This window comes from Dromiciops gliroides, chromosome 1 (genome assembly GCF_019393635.1).
Source record: "Dromiciops gliroides isolate mDroGli1 chromosome 1, mDroGli1.pri, whole genome shotgun sequence".
NCBI classification, from domain to species: domain Eukaryota; kingdom Metazoa; phylum Chordata; class Mammalia; order Microbiotheria; family Microbiotheriidae; genus Dromiciops; species Dromiciops gliroides.
In genome coordinates, this window is record NC_057861.1 from 544,225,444 (window position 1) to 544,244,147 (window position 18,704).

General features: G+C 36.3%; 1 protein-coding gene across 1 annotated transcript in view; it reads right to left on the bottom strand.

The window, feature by feature from the left end:
• The window catches only part of LOC122751450 (phospholipid-transporting ATPase ABCA3-like), a 161,907-nt gene that overhangs the window by 92,381 nt on the left and 50,822 nt on the right, over positions 1–18,704 (bottom strand). The window contains 7 exon segments of the mRNA XM_043998512.1: positions 1,304–1,514; positions 1,880–2,035; positions 2,597–2,751; positions 10,907–11,036; positions 17,581–17,624; positions 17,627–17,714; positions 18,682–18,704. Coding sequence (XP_043854447.1) covers positions 1,304–1,514; positions 1,880–2,035; positions 2,597–2,751; positions 10,907–11,036; positions 17,581–17,624; positions 17,627–17,714; positions 18,682–18,704 — 807 coding nt within the window.

The following is an 18,704-nucleotide window of genomic DNA, read 5'->3' on the forward strand; positions in this document are numbered from 1 at the left end:
TTTTTTTTTTTTTTTGGTGAGGCAATTGGGGTTAAGTGACTTGCCCAGGGTCACACAGCTAGTAAGGGTTATGTGTCTGAGGTCGGATTTGAACTCAGGTCCTCCTGACTCCAGGGCTGGTGCTCTATTCACTGTGCCACCTAGCGGCCCCTATGAAAATAGCCTTTGAAAAAGTAACATTACAAACCAAAATCTAAAGAGTAAGGGCATCATCTCAAATCTTTAAATTTAATCTTCCAATAGTTTTCACTCATATATCCCCAAATTCTGGTGCTTATGCCTAATACTTAGCACTAACTGGGTATCATTTGCTCCTTTTTCTTCCTTCTCTAAACTACCCTGGTAGTTTACCCTAGTTATCAATGTTATCAGCTGATTAGCTTGGTAACCAATCTTGTATTCCTTAAAGAACATTTATTATGTTTCTTCTACTTAAAGACACACACACCTATTGCCACCTATTGCCTAATGAATAATGAAATCAAATCCAAAACTAGTTTTCAAGGCTGTCATAACCTAGCCTTAGATTTCTATTACCTTATTTCTAGTACCCTTGTTTTCCACTATCCTCCTTAAGAGTCCTTTATTCCAGACCATGACCTCTATGCATTTCTTTACATTGTTTACTTTTCATGAAATTCCCACTCCTCTCCCTTCTAACAACCCAAACACCATTTATTCTATAGTGTATAGTTCAAGTCTCATCTCCAATACAAAACCTTACTCTACTACTCCAGTTCACAATGATTTTCTAATTGTTTCTTACAAAACAATATAAACATTTAATTATACAATATATTGTAACTGCTTCATGCATCTTTTCTCCCCACCTGGATTGTGAGCTCTTCTAGAGCAATGATTTCAAGAGTAGGCCATGTACTTCCTGTCCCCACCAATTCCAAAAAGAATGCTGGGCACATTTCATGAACTAAAATGAAAGAGACCTATAAACCATGTCCTTTCATTAAGGTGAATATTGGAATTGGTCTACCCAAGGAAAACAAAGGGCTGAGATATTGGTGATGATAGTGCATTCTATGCATCAGGTGGAAATGAGCATGATATATCTGTGACTGGAGTCAGAGGAGGGTACATATATTGAAAAATAGTGGTAAATAAGTTTGGAGAGTTAGAATAGAATCAGAAAACAAAAGATGAAGTTCAGGCAGAGGAATTTAAATCTGATGCAATAGAAAATAGGAAACTATTTTAGTTTTTTGTACCGAGGAAATAAATTATGAAAATTATAACTAAGGAAGATTAGGCTGGCAGCAGTATGGTCAAGAGGGGAAACTAGAGAGACCATATTTATGTTTGAGGAAGAGTGAAGAGCCACAGCACTGCAGATCTCCCTTGGCCATAATGGCAATGCGGTCACCCAGCAGGTCAGCCTCGTCCATATGATGGGTGGTCAGCAGGATCGTACGGCTACTTTTCTGTTGCTGAAGGAGATTCCAGGTAGCCCTTCTTGAGATCAAATCCATACCAGATGTAGGTTCATCTAGCATCACAACCTACAGGTCAGAAAGAGAACTTTGTGACATTGGTGCTATATTATATGTGGAATCTCTTACTATTCATGAAGCCCAACTTAAATTTGCTTTGCTGTCACTTTTCTGGTTAAGGTAAAAGAAAAAGTTGTTGAGTCATTTGTCTGACTGCAGATAAGTTCAGGATAAATCAGAACTAGTCCTCGGAAACCTTATTACCATAATAATCCCATAACCTTATATCAAACCATTGTTATGTTTCTTCACTGATATATCTTAGGAAGTCCTTTTTAGCGGATTATGTTTATAATTTTTCACTTGAGTTTTACATAATCTATGTTTCTAATCAGTCAACAGTAAGGATCATTTTGACCAGATTTAGTACCTACCTTAGAGTCTCCTACGAGTGCAATACTGATGGAGAGTTTGCGCTTCATCCCTCCACTCAGTGACGTTGAAAATGCATTGCGCTTTCCTTCCAGGTTAAAAATACTCAACATATGATCAATTTCTTTATTTAACTTCTTTTTAGAAAATCCTTTCAGCTAAAACACCAAGAAAGAAGATTTAAGTAGTTTTCTAAATTTGAGTAAGAATCTTAAGAGTTAGAGCTAGCAGGGACCTTAGAGATAATTTACTCTCATATTACAGATGATGAATTTGAAGTCCATAAAAGTGAAATGACTTGCCCCATGATCAAAAAGTGACAGAGGTGGGATCTGAACATAGGTCTGTCTTCTAATCCTAGATCCAAATACTCTTCCCATTCTTCTACAATGCTACAACTTAGAACAACTTTAGTTTCAGATGTTCCCTCCCCACTGATCTTACTTTGTTTTAGAAAGATTGAGGCAGTGCTATGCACTGTAAAGAGTGCAAGATTTGGACTTAAAGGATCTGCCTTTTAAATCTTAGGAAAATCAAGTAATCCCTCTGGGCCTCAGTTATTTATTTGTAGAGGGGTTTGGGCTAGGTGACTTCTAAGTTTCTTTACAGGTATAAATCTGTGAGAATACTATTTTGGGACATTCTAAGGGTGCTATTTCTTAGACCCATTACCCCAAGGCATGTGAATAGAGGAAAAAATCAATTTCTCTTTGTATTACCATAGCAAAGAAGTAAAGATGTTCAGCTACTGTCAAGTAATCAAACAAGAGGTCGTGCTGGGGGCATAAACCCAGGCTCTTTCGGATCTGAGCCATATCCCTTGTGATTTCAAAGCCATTGATATATGCCTGTCCACTTGTAGGAGGGAAAAGACCTGAGGACCAACCAAAAGATATCTCAGAAGCGTATCTGCAGTAACAGAACCTTTCTGTATTGAAGTTCTCATAAGAACCCAGACTAAATGGATTCCTTCTGCTTTAATCAATTTGATTCAATAAAGAATTACTTAATACTACTCTATGTAAGGTAATGATTATGGTACTGGAGATAATAAAATGTTATATACTCCTTACTTTTGGGGAGATTATATTCTATTGGAGGGGATTCATGAATGAAGATCAATAAAATATATGGAAGAGAATGATACTGACAGTGTAGAGATCCAGAGAAAACACATTAGTGATACGTATGTGAGGAAAAGATTTTTAGCTGGGATATTAGAGAAGGCTTCATCAAAGAGATAGCACTTGAACTGAATACAAATAGAAGAGAAAGATTTTGAAATTCAGAGACCTGTAAAGTATGCATTCCAAGTACTGGGGATGGCTTGTGCGAATGCATGAAGGTAGGAAATAATATATCCTGTCAGCCTTGGTACTCCATTAAAAAAAATGGTTATAGACATATTTGTTGCCTTGGAGCACACCCCCTGCCCCAAGCTAAATGGAGGACTGGCTGGGCCAAATGCTAGTGAAGAGGCTGGGGGCCAGCGTTCTACTCCTATCCACACCCCCCCACCCCCCACCTCTCAGATGCTGTTGTCACTCTGGATATAATAGGCCCAAGTGGGGCCTGAACAGTGCGTACTGAGGCGAGGGAGCAACAGAGGATAACACATACACTCCCACTACACACACATGGCCTGAAAGGGGTGTAGAGAGAGCAGAGGGGAACATAACAAGATCTCTGGTACAATGAGGGGAGCTGAATTGTTCAACTCAAGGTCCCCACATAGCAAAAAGGAAGGTAGAGGTTATATATCCATCTGTCCAGTCCCTTCTCTGGACTTGAGAAAATATCCCAAGAACACAACCATTCAGGGTCTCAAAGGAAGGGGAATAAAGGAGACAGAAAGGATTGTTCATTTCTCACTCCCAGGAAATTAGGGGAGGACAGGCCATGAATTTGAACTAACTCTCACTAGCAGCACCAAATTGCCTGCCCAGTCTCAAAAAAGAGGGGTTAAAGCATTTGGGTTACTGGAGTATGGAAAAGAAACACCCTATCAGTTTTCCTGGAGCCTGGTAGAGTCCTAGGCCTTTGAGCCCCCTCTTAGGGTAAAGCTGAGAGTAGAAGCTCTTCAATGATTGACTCCTTTTCACTTCCTTTACCTCTTTTACATCTGATTGGTGGGTGGGGCCGTGAGCTCCAAACTCCCCATTTAAGGAGGTGGTTCAGCTCAGAGCATCTCATTTCTCACCTGGATGTACTATTTTGGACTTCTCTGACTTTTCCCCCATGCTCCTGTGTCCAGTACCTTTTCTAACTGCCACTCTAGCTTTTCAGCTTCCTTTTCTGTATTGTCTTCTCCCATTAGATGGTAAGCAACTAGATGGCAGATGCTATCTCTCTTCTTTCTTATTTGTATCTTCAATGCCTACCACATTGCTTGGCACATAGTAGGGCCTTAATAAATATTTATTGACTATTGTGCATATTGAGCTTAGGGAACAGCTAATAGTCCAATTTGGCTGTAAAGTATAGTGCATAAAGAGGAACACTGTGAAATAAATTTAGAAAGATGAATTGGAATGATATTATATAGGCCTTTAAATATTAATTAATAACTAATATTTAAATATTAATACGTTAAATGAAAAAAATCTGGATCTTATACTAGGGCAATAAAAATTCATTGAAAGTTTCTGTACACAGCAGAGTGACTAATTACAACCTGAATCTTAAAACAATTATTTTGAAAGCTGCATGAAGGATGGCTCTTCAAGTTCAAGTGAGAAGTAATTAAGATGTGAATTATGGTGGTGGCTGTTTGAATGAAGAGAAGGAGACACATATGAGATATGTTGTCAATGGATTGGTGCTGAGAAGTGACAAAGAGTGAATAATTTAAAATGGCTCTTCAAGGTTTTAAACTTAGGTGACTGGAAAGATGGTTGTACTACCACAAGAAATAGGCAAGTTAGGAGGGTGATGGAAGAAACTGATGAGTTCAGTTGTGGGCATGATGAATTTGAGGAGCATGTATGTTACTCAGGGAAGGAAATCCAGTGGCATTTGAGAGATATGGGACTGAAGTCCAAAGGAGAGATGTATTAAGGTTGAATTTATTGAAGTGGTGATTAAACCCTTGGGAGCAGATTAGGTCACTAAGGAAGAGAGTGTAGAAAACAAAGAGAGGAGGGCTCTGGACTGAACCTTGGAAGATGTTCAGTCATGCTTAGATGGTAGGAGAAGGATAATAAACTAGCAAAAGAGATTAAGGAGATTGAAAAGGTATTTGAGAGCAGTATCATGAAAAGCAAAATAAGAAAGTTTATCCAGAAGCATAGGGTGGAAAACTGCTTTGAAAGGTGAAGAAAGAGAAAGGAGGATGAAAACTAAAAGGGATATTTGAATTAAGAGATTAGTGATTTTTGTTGAAGTAAATTCAATAGAGTAGTAGGGTCTGAAGTCAGATTGAGAAGTGAAGTGGTAAAGAAATGGATGTGTTAAGTAAAAGCAATTCTTTTTAGGAGTTTAGCAGCAAAAAAAGTAGATATACAATATGGAGATGGCTAGGTCAAGCAAAAAATTTTTAAGGCTAGGGGCTACCTGAGCACATTTGTAGACACTGAGGGCATGGCCAGTAAAAAGGGAAAGTATGATGAAGAGAGAGATACTGAACAAAAATTAGTGGGAAAACAGGAAATGTATGGCAGATACTAAATTTAGAACAGCACTTTCATCAAATACCACAAGAAGCTCAAAATGAGTAAGTCAAACAAAAGTTCTTATCATTCTGAAAAACAATCTGTAATTATTCAAGAAAAGTTAACAAATTGCTCCTATTCTTTTAGCCCAGTGCTAGATTTGTACTCCAAGGAAATCAAAGAGAAAAAGACAGGGCCCTTATGTATAAAAATATTGATAATAATACTTTTTGTGTTAGCAAAAAGTTGAAAAAATAGGTGCTATTGACTGGGAAATCATGAACCAACTGGAGTATATGAGTATAATGGAGTATTACTGAATTGTAAGGTATTACGAATGTCTCTTGGAGAGGCAGAGCACTGTGGATACTGAATATTGTACATGCTATACAATGGGGTTGCTATGTTGGTGTTTTTAAAATGTTTTTCTTTGTGAAGATGATACAAATGCAAGTTTTAGATAAATTGTGTATGTAAAAGTATAAAAGTCTCAGGAGCAAGGAAGTCACATGCAGGAAAGAGATTAACTTCTAGGCTGTGAGACAAGGGAGGTGATTGTTTTCCTTTATGTTCTGGTCTAACTAGAGGTCATCAAAAGTGACCAAAGTGAGAGGTTATAGTGTAGAGGTTTAGGCTTAGAGTTAGGAAGTCCTGACTCTCTTCAATTTCTGTCTCTGACACTCTTAGCTGTGTTATTATGAGCAAGTGGCTTAACCTCTCAGTGCTCCCAGGATACCCTCTAAGACTAAATTACAGATGAGTTGCCATACTGGATTTGTGGGAAAATTTTCTATATTGGGAGTCCCTTATGCTGATTAAATGCCAAATCTGTCTTGCCTCCCCTACAAAATGGAATAGATAGATGCCTTGCAAACAACTAAAACCATTCTGATAATGGTGATGATGATGATGATAAAAACTAACATTATATAGCACTTCAAGGTTTTTCAACATACTTTATTTACATACATGATTTCAGTTGATTCTCACAATAATCTTGTAAAGTAAATGCTATAGTTTATACTAGAATGTATATTAGCAAAAGAGAAGCCATCAATAGCAGGTATGTTCGATCAGGAAAGGAAACTATTGTTCATATATGGTAACGGACTGGCCAAACAGAACAGAGTCTTGTTAGAGATGGTTATAGCAAAGTTCAGACTGGAGTTGGAGTGGTTGTGGAAATGACTGGAAGAAAGGAGTGTGTATTTCCTGGGCAAGAGTTCTGATGTTTCTCTTGAAATAATCTCAACTGTAGAAACTGATTAATGGCTTCCTTAACAGGAGAGACTCCTGAATGTACACTTCATCTTTTCCCTATCCCACAGAAAAGTTATAATGTGTAGGAAGCTTTTTAATAAGGACAGAGTTAACTACATACTATATATTTCCATTGGACTAGAACCCATTACCATATCTTACATACATTTATAATTTCAAATAGTATGAATTTGAATAATGTGATCATTTAACAGGATTCAATATTTTTATGGATTGGATTAGCTGTACACAACTTTGCAATATCTTCTTTGAGTTTCAATCCTACATTGTCAACTACCTGTGGGAACTGCACACCTGCATGACCTGCTGGTATCTCAATTTCAATATGTACAAATTGGACTCAACATCTTTGACCCTCAATCAATTTATCTTTCCAACTTCTCTATGATGATACAACTTCGAAGTCATTTTGTGCCTGCTGTGCCGTGATGAATATTAAAAAGTGATATTTGATTTGGCAAACACTCCTGCCATTTTGCAAGACTTCATCAGGAAGATATTAGCATATTTGTTAAACCAACATATGTTTCTTAACTTAATATTTTAATTTTGTCATAGGAGGTATAGGAGGTGCTGAAAAGGTTCCCTGTGAATTATATCAGTCAACATTGAGATACAAAGACTGATCTCTCTCTCTCTCTCTGTCTAATCTATCTATAGCCAATAGATCAATTGGATAGATATAGCTGTAGATAGATAGACAGACAGACAGACTCATAGACAGAAGAACAGAGAGACATAGATAAAGACAGTTGAACCAATTAGAAATAGGCCCCACTGTCGGGAATGAATCCTATAACTATTGATAGGAAAACAAATTTTAATGACGAAATAGTTATTTATGAAATGTAACTACCACTGGAGGAAGGACTCCCTATTAGACAAAGATTTTTGGGAAAACTAGAATTCAATTTGGCAGAAATTGGGTTTAATCCACCATTTTATACTTTCTACCACAATTAACTCAAAATATATGACCAGAATTTAAGTCATACCATAAAAAATTAGAACATAACTATCTAAAGAGAGGTTTTTTTACTTAAAGGATAAATAGTCAACAGACATTTATTAAACACCTACTATGTTTCAGGCACTGTGCTAAGCAACGGATAGAGGAGATCATAAAAGATAACTATTTAACTAAATCAATTTTTAAAAAGGTATTTGCATGAAAAAAATCTATAAAGATAGAATCAGAAGAGAAACTGGGGCAGGAAAAATCTTTGCTTCAAATATTACTAATAAAAGTATGGTATTTGAAATACACAGTGAATTGACACAAACATACGACAGTCATTTCCCAATATATATCAAAAGATATAGTTTTCAAAGATATGCCAAATTATAAGTTAACCACTTGAAAACATGTCAAAAATGATGAGAGTAAGAGAAATACAAACTAAAATAACTCCATCTTCATGCAAATTGACCGAGATGAAGAAAGATGGGAAAATCCAATGATGGGGGAGCTGTGGGAAGTCAGGAATACTGATGCACTGCTGGTAGAGCTATGAAATTGTCTAATTGTTTCAAATTTTAATTTGGACTTATACAAGAAAAGCATGGCCCAAGGAAGTTAAAGACAGAAACAAAGGTTTGTAATATATGTGTATGTATGCATATATATGTAGATATACATATAAAATATAGGAAATATATTTTATAGATGTAACCTTTTTAGTACCTCCTTACATACATACATAGACATGTGTGTATGTATATTCATGTTCCTAGTAACCCTCTTTGAGGTAGAAAAGAACTGGAAATAAAGTAAGTATACGGGATATGGATAATGGTAGAAAAATTACGGTATATGGATGCAGTAGAATATTGGGGCATATGAGGTATTCAGGGAGGAAACCTCTAGTGTGAAGACTTGCTGAACCCCTTTCAGGGCTGCTCATTTACCTTTGGTATTCACCTTCATCCAATTCTTATCTGTGGCTCCAAGGAGCTGTAGCATGTATGGTGGGCACACCCTAGTAAACCTTCTTGGCAGATGGGCTAAACCATGTTGAGGGTAATCGACAAGTCTCAAACCTATTGATGAGTTATGGGGATTTCTATTCAAAACATGCGCAGATTTTCCCCAGTGAATTAGGTGGATGAAAACAATTTATTCCAACTGCCATGAAGGCAGCTGAAGCAGGGACTGAGGAATGCTTAGAGCGAGGTCAGATGTTGAAGATGCCAAGGTCATCCACTGCATCCAGGGCCATCTCTAGTTGTCTTGACTTTTTTCCTGTCACTGGAATTTGATGACTGAGGAAGAGAAAGTGAGGTTGATCAAAGTCTGCCTCACTAAGTCCAATTCACGTGCAAGTCAAGATATCATCCATTATGTCATTAGTCCTCTTTGAAAACAAAGGACGAACAACAAAAACAGTACAGTAAGAAAGGATCAATATAAGGAATTCAGAGAAATGATGGAAGATTTGTATGAAATGAAGCAGAACAAAGTACATAGAACAAAACAAGAGAACAATATATCCAACGATACAACAATACAAATTAAAAGATCACCAAAAGAAAACTGGACTCTGAGTAATGGAAAAACCAGTAAAGGTCTTAGAGAAGAAATAATGAAACATGTTCTATCCCTCACAGCAGAGAGGAAGGGATCACCTAGTATAGATTATTATATACATTGTCAGACAAGGTTTCTTTGTACCAGCTGCTTTTGCTTAACTGTTCTTTGTCACAATATAGGGTTCATACTACAGTATGGGTGGATGATTGTGGAATGACTTCAATGTAGAGGCCAAAAATAGAAATGAAATAAATTTTGTAATAAATTACAACTAATAAGAAGGTAGGAGATTTACTATATTCTTTACAATTCCACATTTAAAACTAGCTGGTCATCCCTGCTGACTTCACAAGCTAGAGATATTTTGGGGCAGCAGACATTATTTAGTTGGCACAGTTTTCTCTTAATTAGCAATTTTCCACAGAGCAGAAGTTTCCCAGAAAACATTCTAGAGTTCAAGATGTTAGGTACAGTAGGAGACAGAAATTGGCAGCTATCAAAAGAGAACTACAGGGGCAGCTAGGTGGCACAGTGGATAAAGCACGGGCCCTGGATGCAGGAATACCTGGGTTCAAATCCGGCCTTAGACACTTAACACTTCCTAGCTGTGTGACCCTGGGCAAGTCACTTAACCTCAATTGTCTTACCAAAAAAAAAAAAAAAAAGAGAGAGAACTACTGTCTATAGGAAGCTACCTCTAAAGGGCACAATTGCTATCAGCCACCACTCCTTTCCAGAAAGTTAAGTTAGTTTTATTTCTAAAATCATCATGGCAGGGCTTTAATAATCACTCAGTTAATCAACAACCATATTATGAATTACCAGGCTCTTGGCTAGGTGTTCATGCTGGTGATCTTATTTCTACTTCATACCCCTTGCCTGATGGAAATGTTATATTAGAGGGAAGATGATATAATTCTGTCATTGATGTGTTGGTACTGAACTCTGAACACCATGGAGTTCTGCCATCATAATATCTGGGATCCCCTGGTTAAATCACCTTTGGGTTTATGTGTCTCTCTCTGAGACTCATAAAATCTTAGAAACTCACACTAAGGAGAACATCATGTCCTTATGTTCCTAGAAGAACAAGAAGTCTCAAGTGAGTAAGCTTTGAAAGTCTGCATTGTGGCTGCAAAAAGATGGAGAATTGTCCTAAACTGCTTGGGTTGCAAGGGGCAGTGGGTAATGGACAGTCTTCCCTCATCCAGATTATGTTAATTAGGTTCTTGTATAGCTCTGCTACTATCAAGGAAGAACTGAGAAAAAAGAAAGTTGACTTTCAGTGGGTAATGCTGTAATGGCAATAAACTTAATTCTTTTTTTTTCTTTGTGGGGCAATGAGGGTTAAGTGACTTGCCCAGAGCCACATAGGTAGTAAGTGTCAAGTGTCATGTGAGGTCGAATTTGAACTCAGGTCATCCTGAATCCAGGGCCGGTACTCTATCCACTGTACCACCTAGCTGCCCCCAAACTTAATTCTAAGAATAAAAGTGAAGGCCCTGAAAACATGAAGGGCTGTGGAGAGCAAATGCTTGGCTTCTCAGGTGATCAGAGCTCAAACATACCTGTAAGCATGGACAAAGTGGTAGTCTTCCCTGCTCCATTATGTCCTAGAAGAACAGTGATCTGGCCCTCGTATATGTTTAGAGTCAGGTCTCTTACTGCCTCTTTGATATTACCACCCACCACAAACACCTGTAGAAGAGGCAAAGAAAGAGTAATTTTGCACCTATTTTCCTCACTATGAAGAACTTAATGACAAGACAAGTATTCAAATCAATTATTCCTAGAAGGTATTTTACCATATATCAGTAAGACTAAAGAGGAAATATAAAGGGGGTAGATTTTACTACTTCACAAAATAAAACAGGATAAAGCTTATTTGGAAAGGAAACTGATTTAGAGTTTATCAGTAAAGCTTAAAGTTATAAAGAGAAAACAGCAGTTATTGCTTCTAGCATATAATGATGCAAAGCCTTAAGTTTAGAATCTCAGTGTCCACATGGGTACATGCAGGCAGCAGCAATACTGTTCTTATATTATATAGACAAATATATGTTGAAATATTATGACCTTTAAAGCCCTAGGCTAGATATCTTGGTGAACACAAAGAAGTATAAGAAAGTCTCTGCCCTCAGAAGCTTGGGAGATAAGACATATGAACATGAAAATAAAATTTATACTATCAGATAGTCTATACAAGTACTAAATTAGTGTTAGGTAGATAACAGATACTGCCAATAGAAATTGAATTAGGCCCACAATCAGAAAGAGGAGAGGGAAGTGGATTTCCTCTTAAATTTTTAAATGCCCTAAGTTTTTTCCCTAAAACACTCATCTTTTACTTCTTCCAGTAATTGTTGTATGGCTATTAGGTATGAGACATTATGATCACCAAAGAACTGAAACTGAAGATCATTATAAGGGTAACAGAGAAGCACATAGTAGTCTTGATAAGAAGAATCAGAGTAAAAGTAAGTCTGAAAAGAAATTTATGAGCAAAGAAAACATGGACTGGTCCCATAACAAAGTACAGCCTATGTGCTCCATTAGTGTCCTCATAATATCAAGAAAAATTGAGGAAGGCAATGACTTTTGAATTAGGGTATCATGAAAGTTTCCAGACAAACCTAGTTTTTCTTGGGAATGTCTATTAATAGTGAAAAAGAGCACCATATGAAACAGTATTGAACTCTTCCATAAAGGAAGATACAAGAACACAGGACCTGAAGCAAAGGTCACTCCAGGTATCAGTGTCTGTGTAGAAAATAGTGCCAAGGGGGTAGCTAGGTGGCATAGTGGATAAAGCACCAGCCCTCAATTCAGGAGGACCTGAATTCAAATTCGGCCTCAGACACTTGACACTTACTAGCTGTGTGGCCCTAGGCAAGTCACTTAACCCTATTGCCCCGCAAAAAAAAAAAAAAAAAGTACCAAGGTATTGAGTCTCTGGGTATACCCTATAAGACTGAAATATAGTGTCTTTAGTGGAGCACTCCATGAGATATAGCACATAATGCAACTATTGGGGATCTGTGATGGGGCAAGAAGATTCCTGGGAATAGAAGCATGTATTCTTTTGTACCTTTGTATTTTCAGTTTGCATCACTCTCCCCAAGTAATGCACCAATACAGGGGAGACCGTATGTTCTGCTTGGGGGAGAGTACTGTTTTTGTACTTCTGTACTTGTTATACCTTGTCAACAAATTTCCTTCTATAAAAGCTAGAGATTGGGAAGAAAAGCAATTTGAATGATGAAAAAATGATGAATTGTCTAAATAGAACTATGTTTGTGTAGGAGGACCTTACTAAGCAACTTGTATTTTAAGAAGATACATATAGGAGATGAAAACAACATGACATTGACAGTGCCAAACTCAGAATAGGCTGAGCCCAGAAAGGAAAGCTATCAAGAAAAAGGATTTTTCTTTTTTATATTTTACCTATATTGGGGAAAAGCAGAGGATAAAAGAAAGGATACAATCATGGTTTGAGATAGATAAGTGATGATAGAGAGAAAGTGGGACTATTCAATTCTTATTTTACTTCCCTGACAAGGAAAATGTCTGGGGATTGGAAAGGACAAAACAAAATGGATAATGGACATTTTAATGTCTGAAATGAGTAAGGAAATAGTAAAAAAAAGTATTTAGTTGCTTATGATACGAAAATTACCTGGTCAAAATTAATTTCATCCTAGGGTATAGGAAAAACTTATGGATATGACTGATGTGATAGTCAGTGACCATTAACAGATTATACAGAATGGGAGAGGTACCCCCAAACTAGAAACGGTCAAATGTTCCACTTTTTAAAAGGTAAAAGAATATAGACTGCACAGGTCATGTGAGCAACAAGATTGTAGACAACATTCTTTTTGATCCCCATGACCTCTGAAACCTCCCCAAAAGAGAAGTTATACATCTAATTTTTTTTCCGTGATATAGGACATATACATTCCAGAAGAAGGTTAAAAAAATAGAACCACCCCAAACCCAGAAACTGATGCTTGCTGATCCTGAGCTCACTCAACACCCCTCTACCCACTTCCCATGCTGTGGGCAGTGAGACCACAGTGTAGACACAAGGATACAAGACAGGTTTACATCAAAACCTAATCATGCATCCTGTTTCCCCCCCCCAAGAAACACTGGCTCTAGACTGCAGACATTTTCTTGGGCATTGACAGCCAGATTTGGTACAATCCATCAGTAGCAAAAGCCTGCCAGGGGCTGCAACTTGGAAGCACGAGGGCTGCAAAGCTTTGAACTGACATTGCTGGGGAAAGCAGGCCCTGAATTGCTGGTGCCAAACCAGAGAACTAAGGAACAGAGGGAGTGGAACAGGTCATCTAGACACTGTACATATGGGAAGATGTGTAGCATTCTACTATGCCTGAGGAAAAGGCCACAGCATCCAGCTGGGGCCAGTTCTGACTACCGAATATTAGTTGGGGCAGAAACCTAGGTTGGTTAACCATGAACTGCCCAGTAGAGGAGGAGGCTGAGATGATTTGAGATCCAGCCCTTAAGAAAACCACAATCAGAAGGGAGGAAGTCAGGAAGTGAACAATATAAGATAAGGGGGAGGGAAGAGACTGAAATTATCAAAGATCTGAGGAAGAAGGAAACTCAAATACCTTAAATAAAACAGAAAAATCAACAGGAAAAATGGTAACAACAGAAAGAAATATGGCCTCCAAATCTTGTAAATGAGTTTAGGTATCTATGAATAAACACTGCAAAATCAAAGAAAATGATCTATCACTTGATGAGACAGAGGATATCGTGGAATTTTAGAACATCAACCATGACATATTGCTGCTGAACAGTTTAAAAGAGAAATAAGAATGATGAAAGCAGAATCTATGTCCTGCCCAGCTAAAATAATGATCAGAATAGAAAAACTGGAAACTGCAATGACAAGCCTTACCAAAGAAACAAAAGAGAAAACATTATGTTGGGAATCCAAATATACAGAAATCAGGGACAACCTCAAAGAGAAGCAACAACCAAAAAACATTAAAAGAAAACATGCTGATTCTACAAACAAAACAAGTGAAATAATATATGTGAAAGCTCTCTAAAACTGTAAAACATTAAGCAAATATAAGATCATAGAAAAGAACTAAATGTTAGATTTCAAGAAAAAGTCTGAGTTCAAGGAAGTAAAATATTCACCTTTGATGGCTTTACTTCTTGACAAAGAGTTTAATGACAGTGTTCACATACTTCTTACTGCCTTTCTCCAAGAAAAGAGTAAATCATATTAACTAACATTATTCTCACTCTGATATGTTAGTTCTACCTGAAACTCTGAAATTGTGTGTGTGTGTGTATGTGATTCTTTTATATATTGTAGCTTTTCCTGATGTTGGAGTGTGGAAGTACAATAAAACATAGATAAGTTGTACTCTTAAATTATTTGACTATGGCCAAGCAGGGGTTTCCTAATACAAGCTTCTGAAGTGCATTCCATCATTTGGCTGTTGGCACATTTAGATATTGCCATGACTGGAGAAACTAAACAGAGAAGTCTTGTTTTTCCATTAAGGAGCAAGTGGCAACCAGTTTGCAATAATTCAAATTAAGAGTTTATTCAGTCTCCCCATGCAACAACACAGTTGTAGCAGGATGTAAACTTTGTGAGGGACTATTTCATTTTTGGTTTTGTTCCAAATGGATATGTGATCTAAATCTAGAAAATCTCATCATTAAAAAAAGAGAATAGAATATGCCTCATACAATTATGTTGAGGGGGAAGAATTCTTTCTAAAATAGAATAAAAGTAATCATAGATGCACCTGTACAAATAAAATCAATACAGCTATAATTAGAAGAGAAGAATTTAAATGGGAAAAATCTTTGTAGCAAATATCTCTTAAGAAAGATTTGATATTCAAAATAAAAAGTTAATGGACAAAAATAAATAAGAACAAGAATAAGTGGTCAAAGATCATGAACAGGTAGTTTTTATAAGAAAAGTATGAACTACAAAAGAAAACTCCAAATCACTAAAACAGGAATGCAAATCAAAACAACAAACATACATCAAATTAGCAAAGATGACAAAAGTCACAGATATAAAATGTTGGAGGGGCTATGAAGTGGTTCAATTGTTCTGGAAAACAATTTGTAATCCTATGAAAAAAACATCTTTTGATCCAGTGGTTGCACTAGTAGGCATATATCTAAAAGAAGTCAAAGACAGGGGAAAAGTTTCCATATATACAGAACAGCACTTTCTGCAGTAGCAAAGAATTGAAGTGAAAGCGAATACCTGTTAATTGGGAAATGACTGATCAAAATTCAGTATATTAAGATATTGGAATATTATTGTACCTTAAGAAATGACAACAATGAAGCATTCAGAAAAACATAGGAAAACTGGTGCAAGAAAAAGTAAGCAAAAAAAAATCAAAAAGCAAAAGTAAGCAGAACAAGGGTACTAACTTGAACAATGACTACAATAACAAAGAGGAAAACAACATTGAAAGACTTTAGAATTCTTATCAATGCACTGCCTAATCATGATTTTAGGGAACTGATGATGAAGTACACACCATGTCTCTAAAGAGAGGAGTCAGTCAATAAAAATTTGTTTAAATTGTTTTAACACTCATTGTGTTAAATACTGGGGATACAATAAAGGTAAAAGACAGCCCTTTCCCTTAAGGAGCTTACAATCTTATCCACTGATAAGAACAAAGTCCCTACAGAAAACAAAATATTTATGGCAGCTCTTTTTTGTGATAAAAACAACTGGAAACAAAGTAGATATATATTAAATAAGGAATACATTTAACGGAATATTATTATGGTTTAAGAAATGGTGACTACAGGGAAGCATGGAAAGATCTATATGAACCGATGTAGAATGAAGTAATCAGACCCAAGAAAACAATGTGCAATATCTATAATAATGCAAATGGAAGAAACAGTAAAAAAAAAAGTTGAAAGTGAATGTTGCAAAATTATATATTTTATGATCCTTAGAGAATAAAATCACAAAATTTGGATTCAAATACCCTAGGCTATGATGCATTACAACAAGAAATAGCACTTAATTAGATAAAAAAAATCAGACCAGGGGCAGCTAGATGGCACCGTGGATAGAGCACCGGCCCTGGATTCAGGAGGACCTGAGGTTCAAATCTGACTGTGTGATCCTGGCAAGTTACTTAACCCCAATTGCCTCACACACAAAAAAGAAAAAAAATCAGACCAGCACTGAACCAGTCCACATGCACATGCATAAGATTCATGTTAGAAGCAATACAACCTTGAATGTATTGAGAAATTGTTTTATAAACTATCTTAGGGAGGGAAAGATATCAAAAAATGGGAGAAGTGTAGCATATTACTACCAAAGAAAGGAGATTTAAAAAAAAAGTCTACTTGTATATTTACTTTATCTTTATAAAATTTTTATGAGAATTTTCTAAACACATATTGAGGCTCTCCTTGATGAAATATGAGAAATGAAAAGGTAAGCTTTTGGAAATATTTTTTGTAATAGACTATATATTTCCAGTCACACAGAAGATTCTACTTCATTTATTATTTATTATTCACTGATTTTGAAAAAAAAAAGCATTACAAAAGCTCCTTAGTAGAAACTGCAGCCTTAAAGGTTCTCCTCCAATGAAGTCTTTCATGCATATAAAAGCCCTTAATAAATGAAACCAAGAAGCTAATTACTAATCAACTTTCTGACTTTATATATAAAAAGTATGCTCAAAGACATATCCTCCATTGCCACAGAGGACTGTCAAAGTGGAAGAGGGATACCATATATATGGTAAAATCCTCTGTATATTCTTGTTTGTAGAGCAGATTATATATATATATATATATATATATTTTTTTTTTTTGCGGGGCAATGGGGGTTAAGTGACTTGCCCAGGGTCACACAGCTAGTAAGTGTCAAGTATCTGAGGCTGGATTTGAACTCAGGTACTCCTGAATCCAAGGCCGATGCTTTATCCACTGCGCCACCTAGCTGCCCTGCAGATTATATATTAAACATTACAATGAGATCTTTAAATGTTTGAAAGAGATTTGTCTAATAATATGTATAGGAATATATATGTATATCTATCTATATATACACATACAATATATCTGTAACTATGTATCTCCTCATTCTTGGTCCAAGGTACCACATACAGCATTGCTTTTACAATAGCTACAATACTTTCAGTTCCAGATGGAAAAGAGACCTAGAAAAATTAAATACCTTGGATAGATGTTTGATCTGTACTCCAGCCACCAATCCTACAGTTCAGCTTCCATATATTCACTACGGTGTTTGTTGTCAGAGTCTATATATCTCCTAAAAAGAGGTTTGGGGTATCCATACCAGTAGGAACGCTAAGATAATAAAAACTGTATTACCAAGATAGGTAGTCAACAAACTATTGTTTTTATTGTAAAATGGGAGGATTATAATAGCTGAAAACAACATGCCTCTGCTCACTTTGTTGACTAAAATGAATAAAGCATCAGCTAACTCCTAGTTACTGAATTTCTATAAGAAAATGAACTTAGGCTTTCCACAAAAACTCAATGCAAAAACTTAATTAATTAGAATGCAAGCTGACAAAAGGTGTCAAAATGAAGCATCTTTAAACTGGACTCATGGCAAAAAAGGAGAAAAATGCAACAGTACTGCTATTGTATTGTTATGTCCATGACTCTATGTAACTCAAAGAAGTAGTACTCCACAGAGGTTAAAGACCATATATTCTCTCAGTTTTATCAACATCCTTAATGTTGAGTTTATGTGATATATTCTTATTTATGTGATATATTCTATTTACATTTTTAGAGCGCAGATGGAATTATTTTAAGGGGTTTACTCTTATTTCTCAGGGTGTTCCTGAAACACCCTTTAATTGAATAACACTATTCTTCATATCTGGAACTCTCTATTAAAGACAAAGAACTTTATAATCCCAATCTTTCTTCATTATATATTATTGGAAGGGGGATAATTACTCATGGTTAGAGTGGTTTACACACTATGATCCACAGATAATATTTAATATATATATATATATATATTATCATATCTGACTATGACTCTACGGTCACCTGACCATATAATTCAATTGAAGACATGTTTGAAACTGAATTCATTTGTGGATTAATCCAGGATAGAATCCGGAATCCAGGAGAAAAAAAATCTGATTACAATAAGTTCTCTAGACATTAGCTTTCAGATCAGGTCAACTTTCAGGTCAGGTCAAGGTAAGGATAGGGGTTTTGATAATCATTCTTTTACCAACCAGAAAAAGAACAAGGCTGCTAATAATCTAATGAACAGCTTCGAACTCACCTTCAAGAAGAAGTACCATGGTG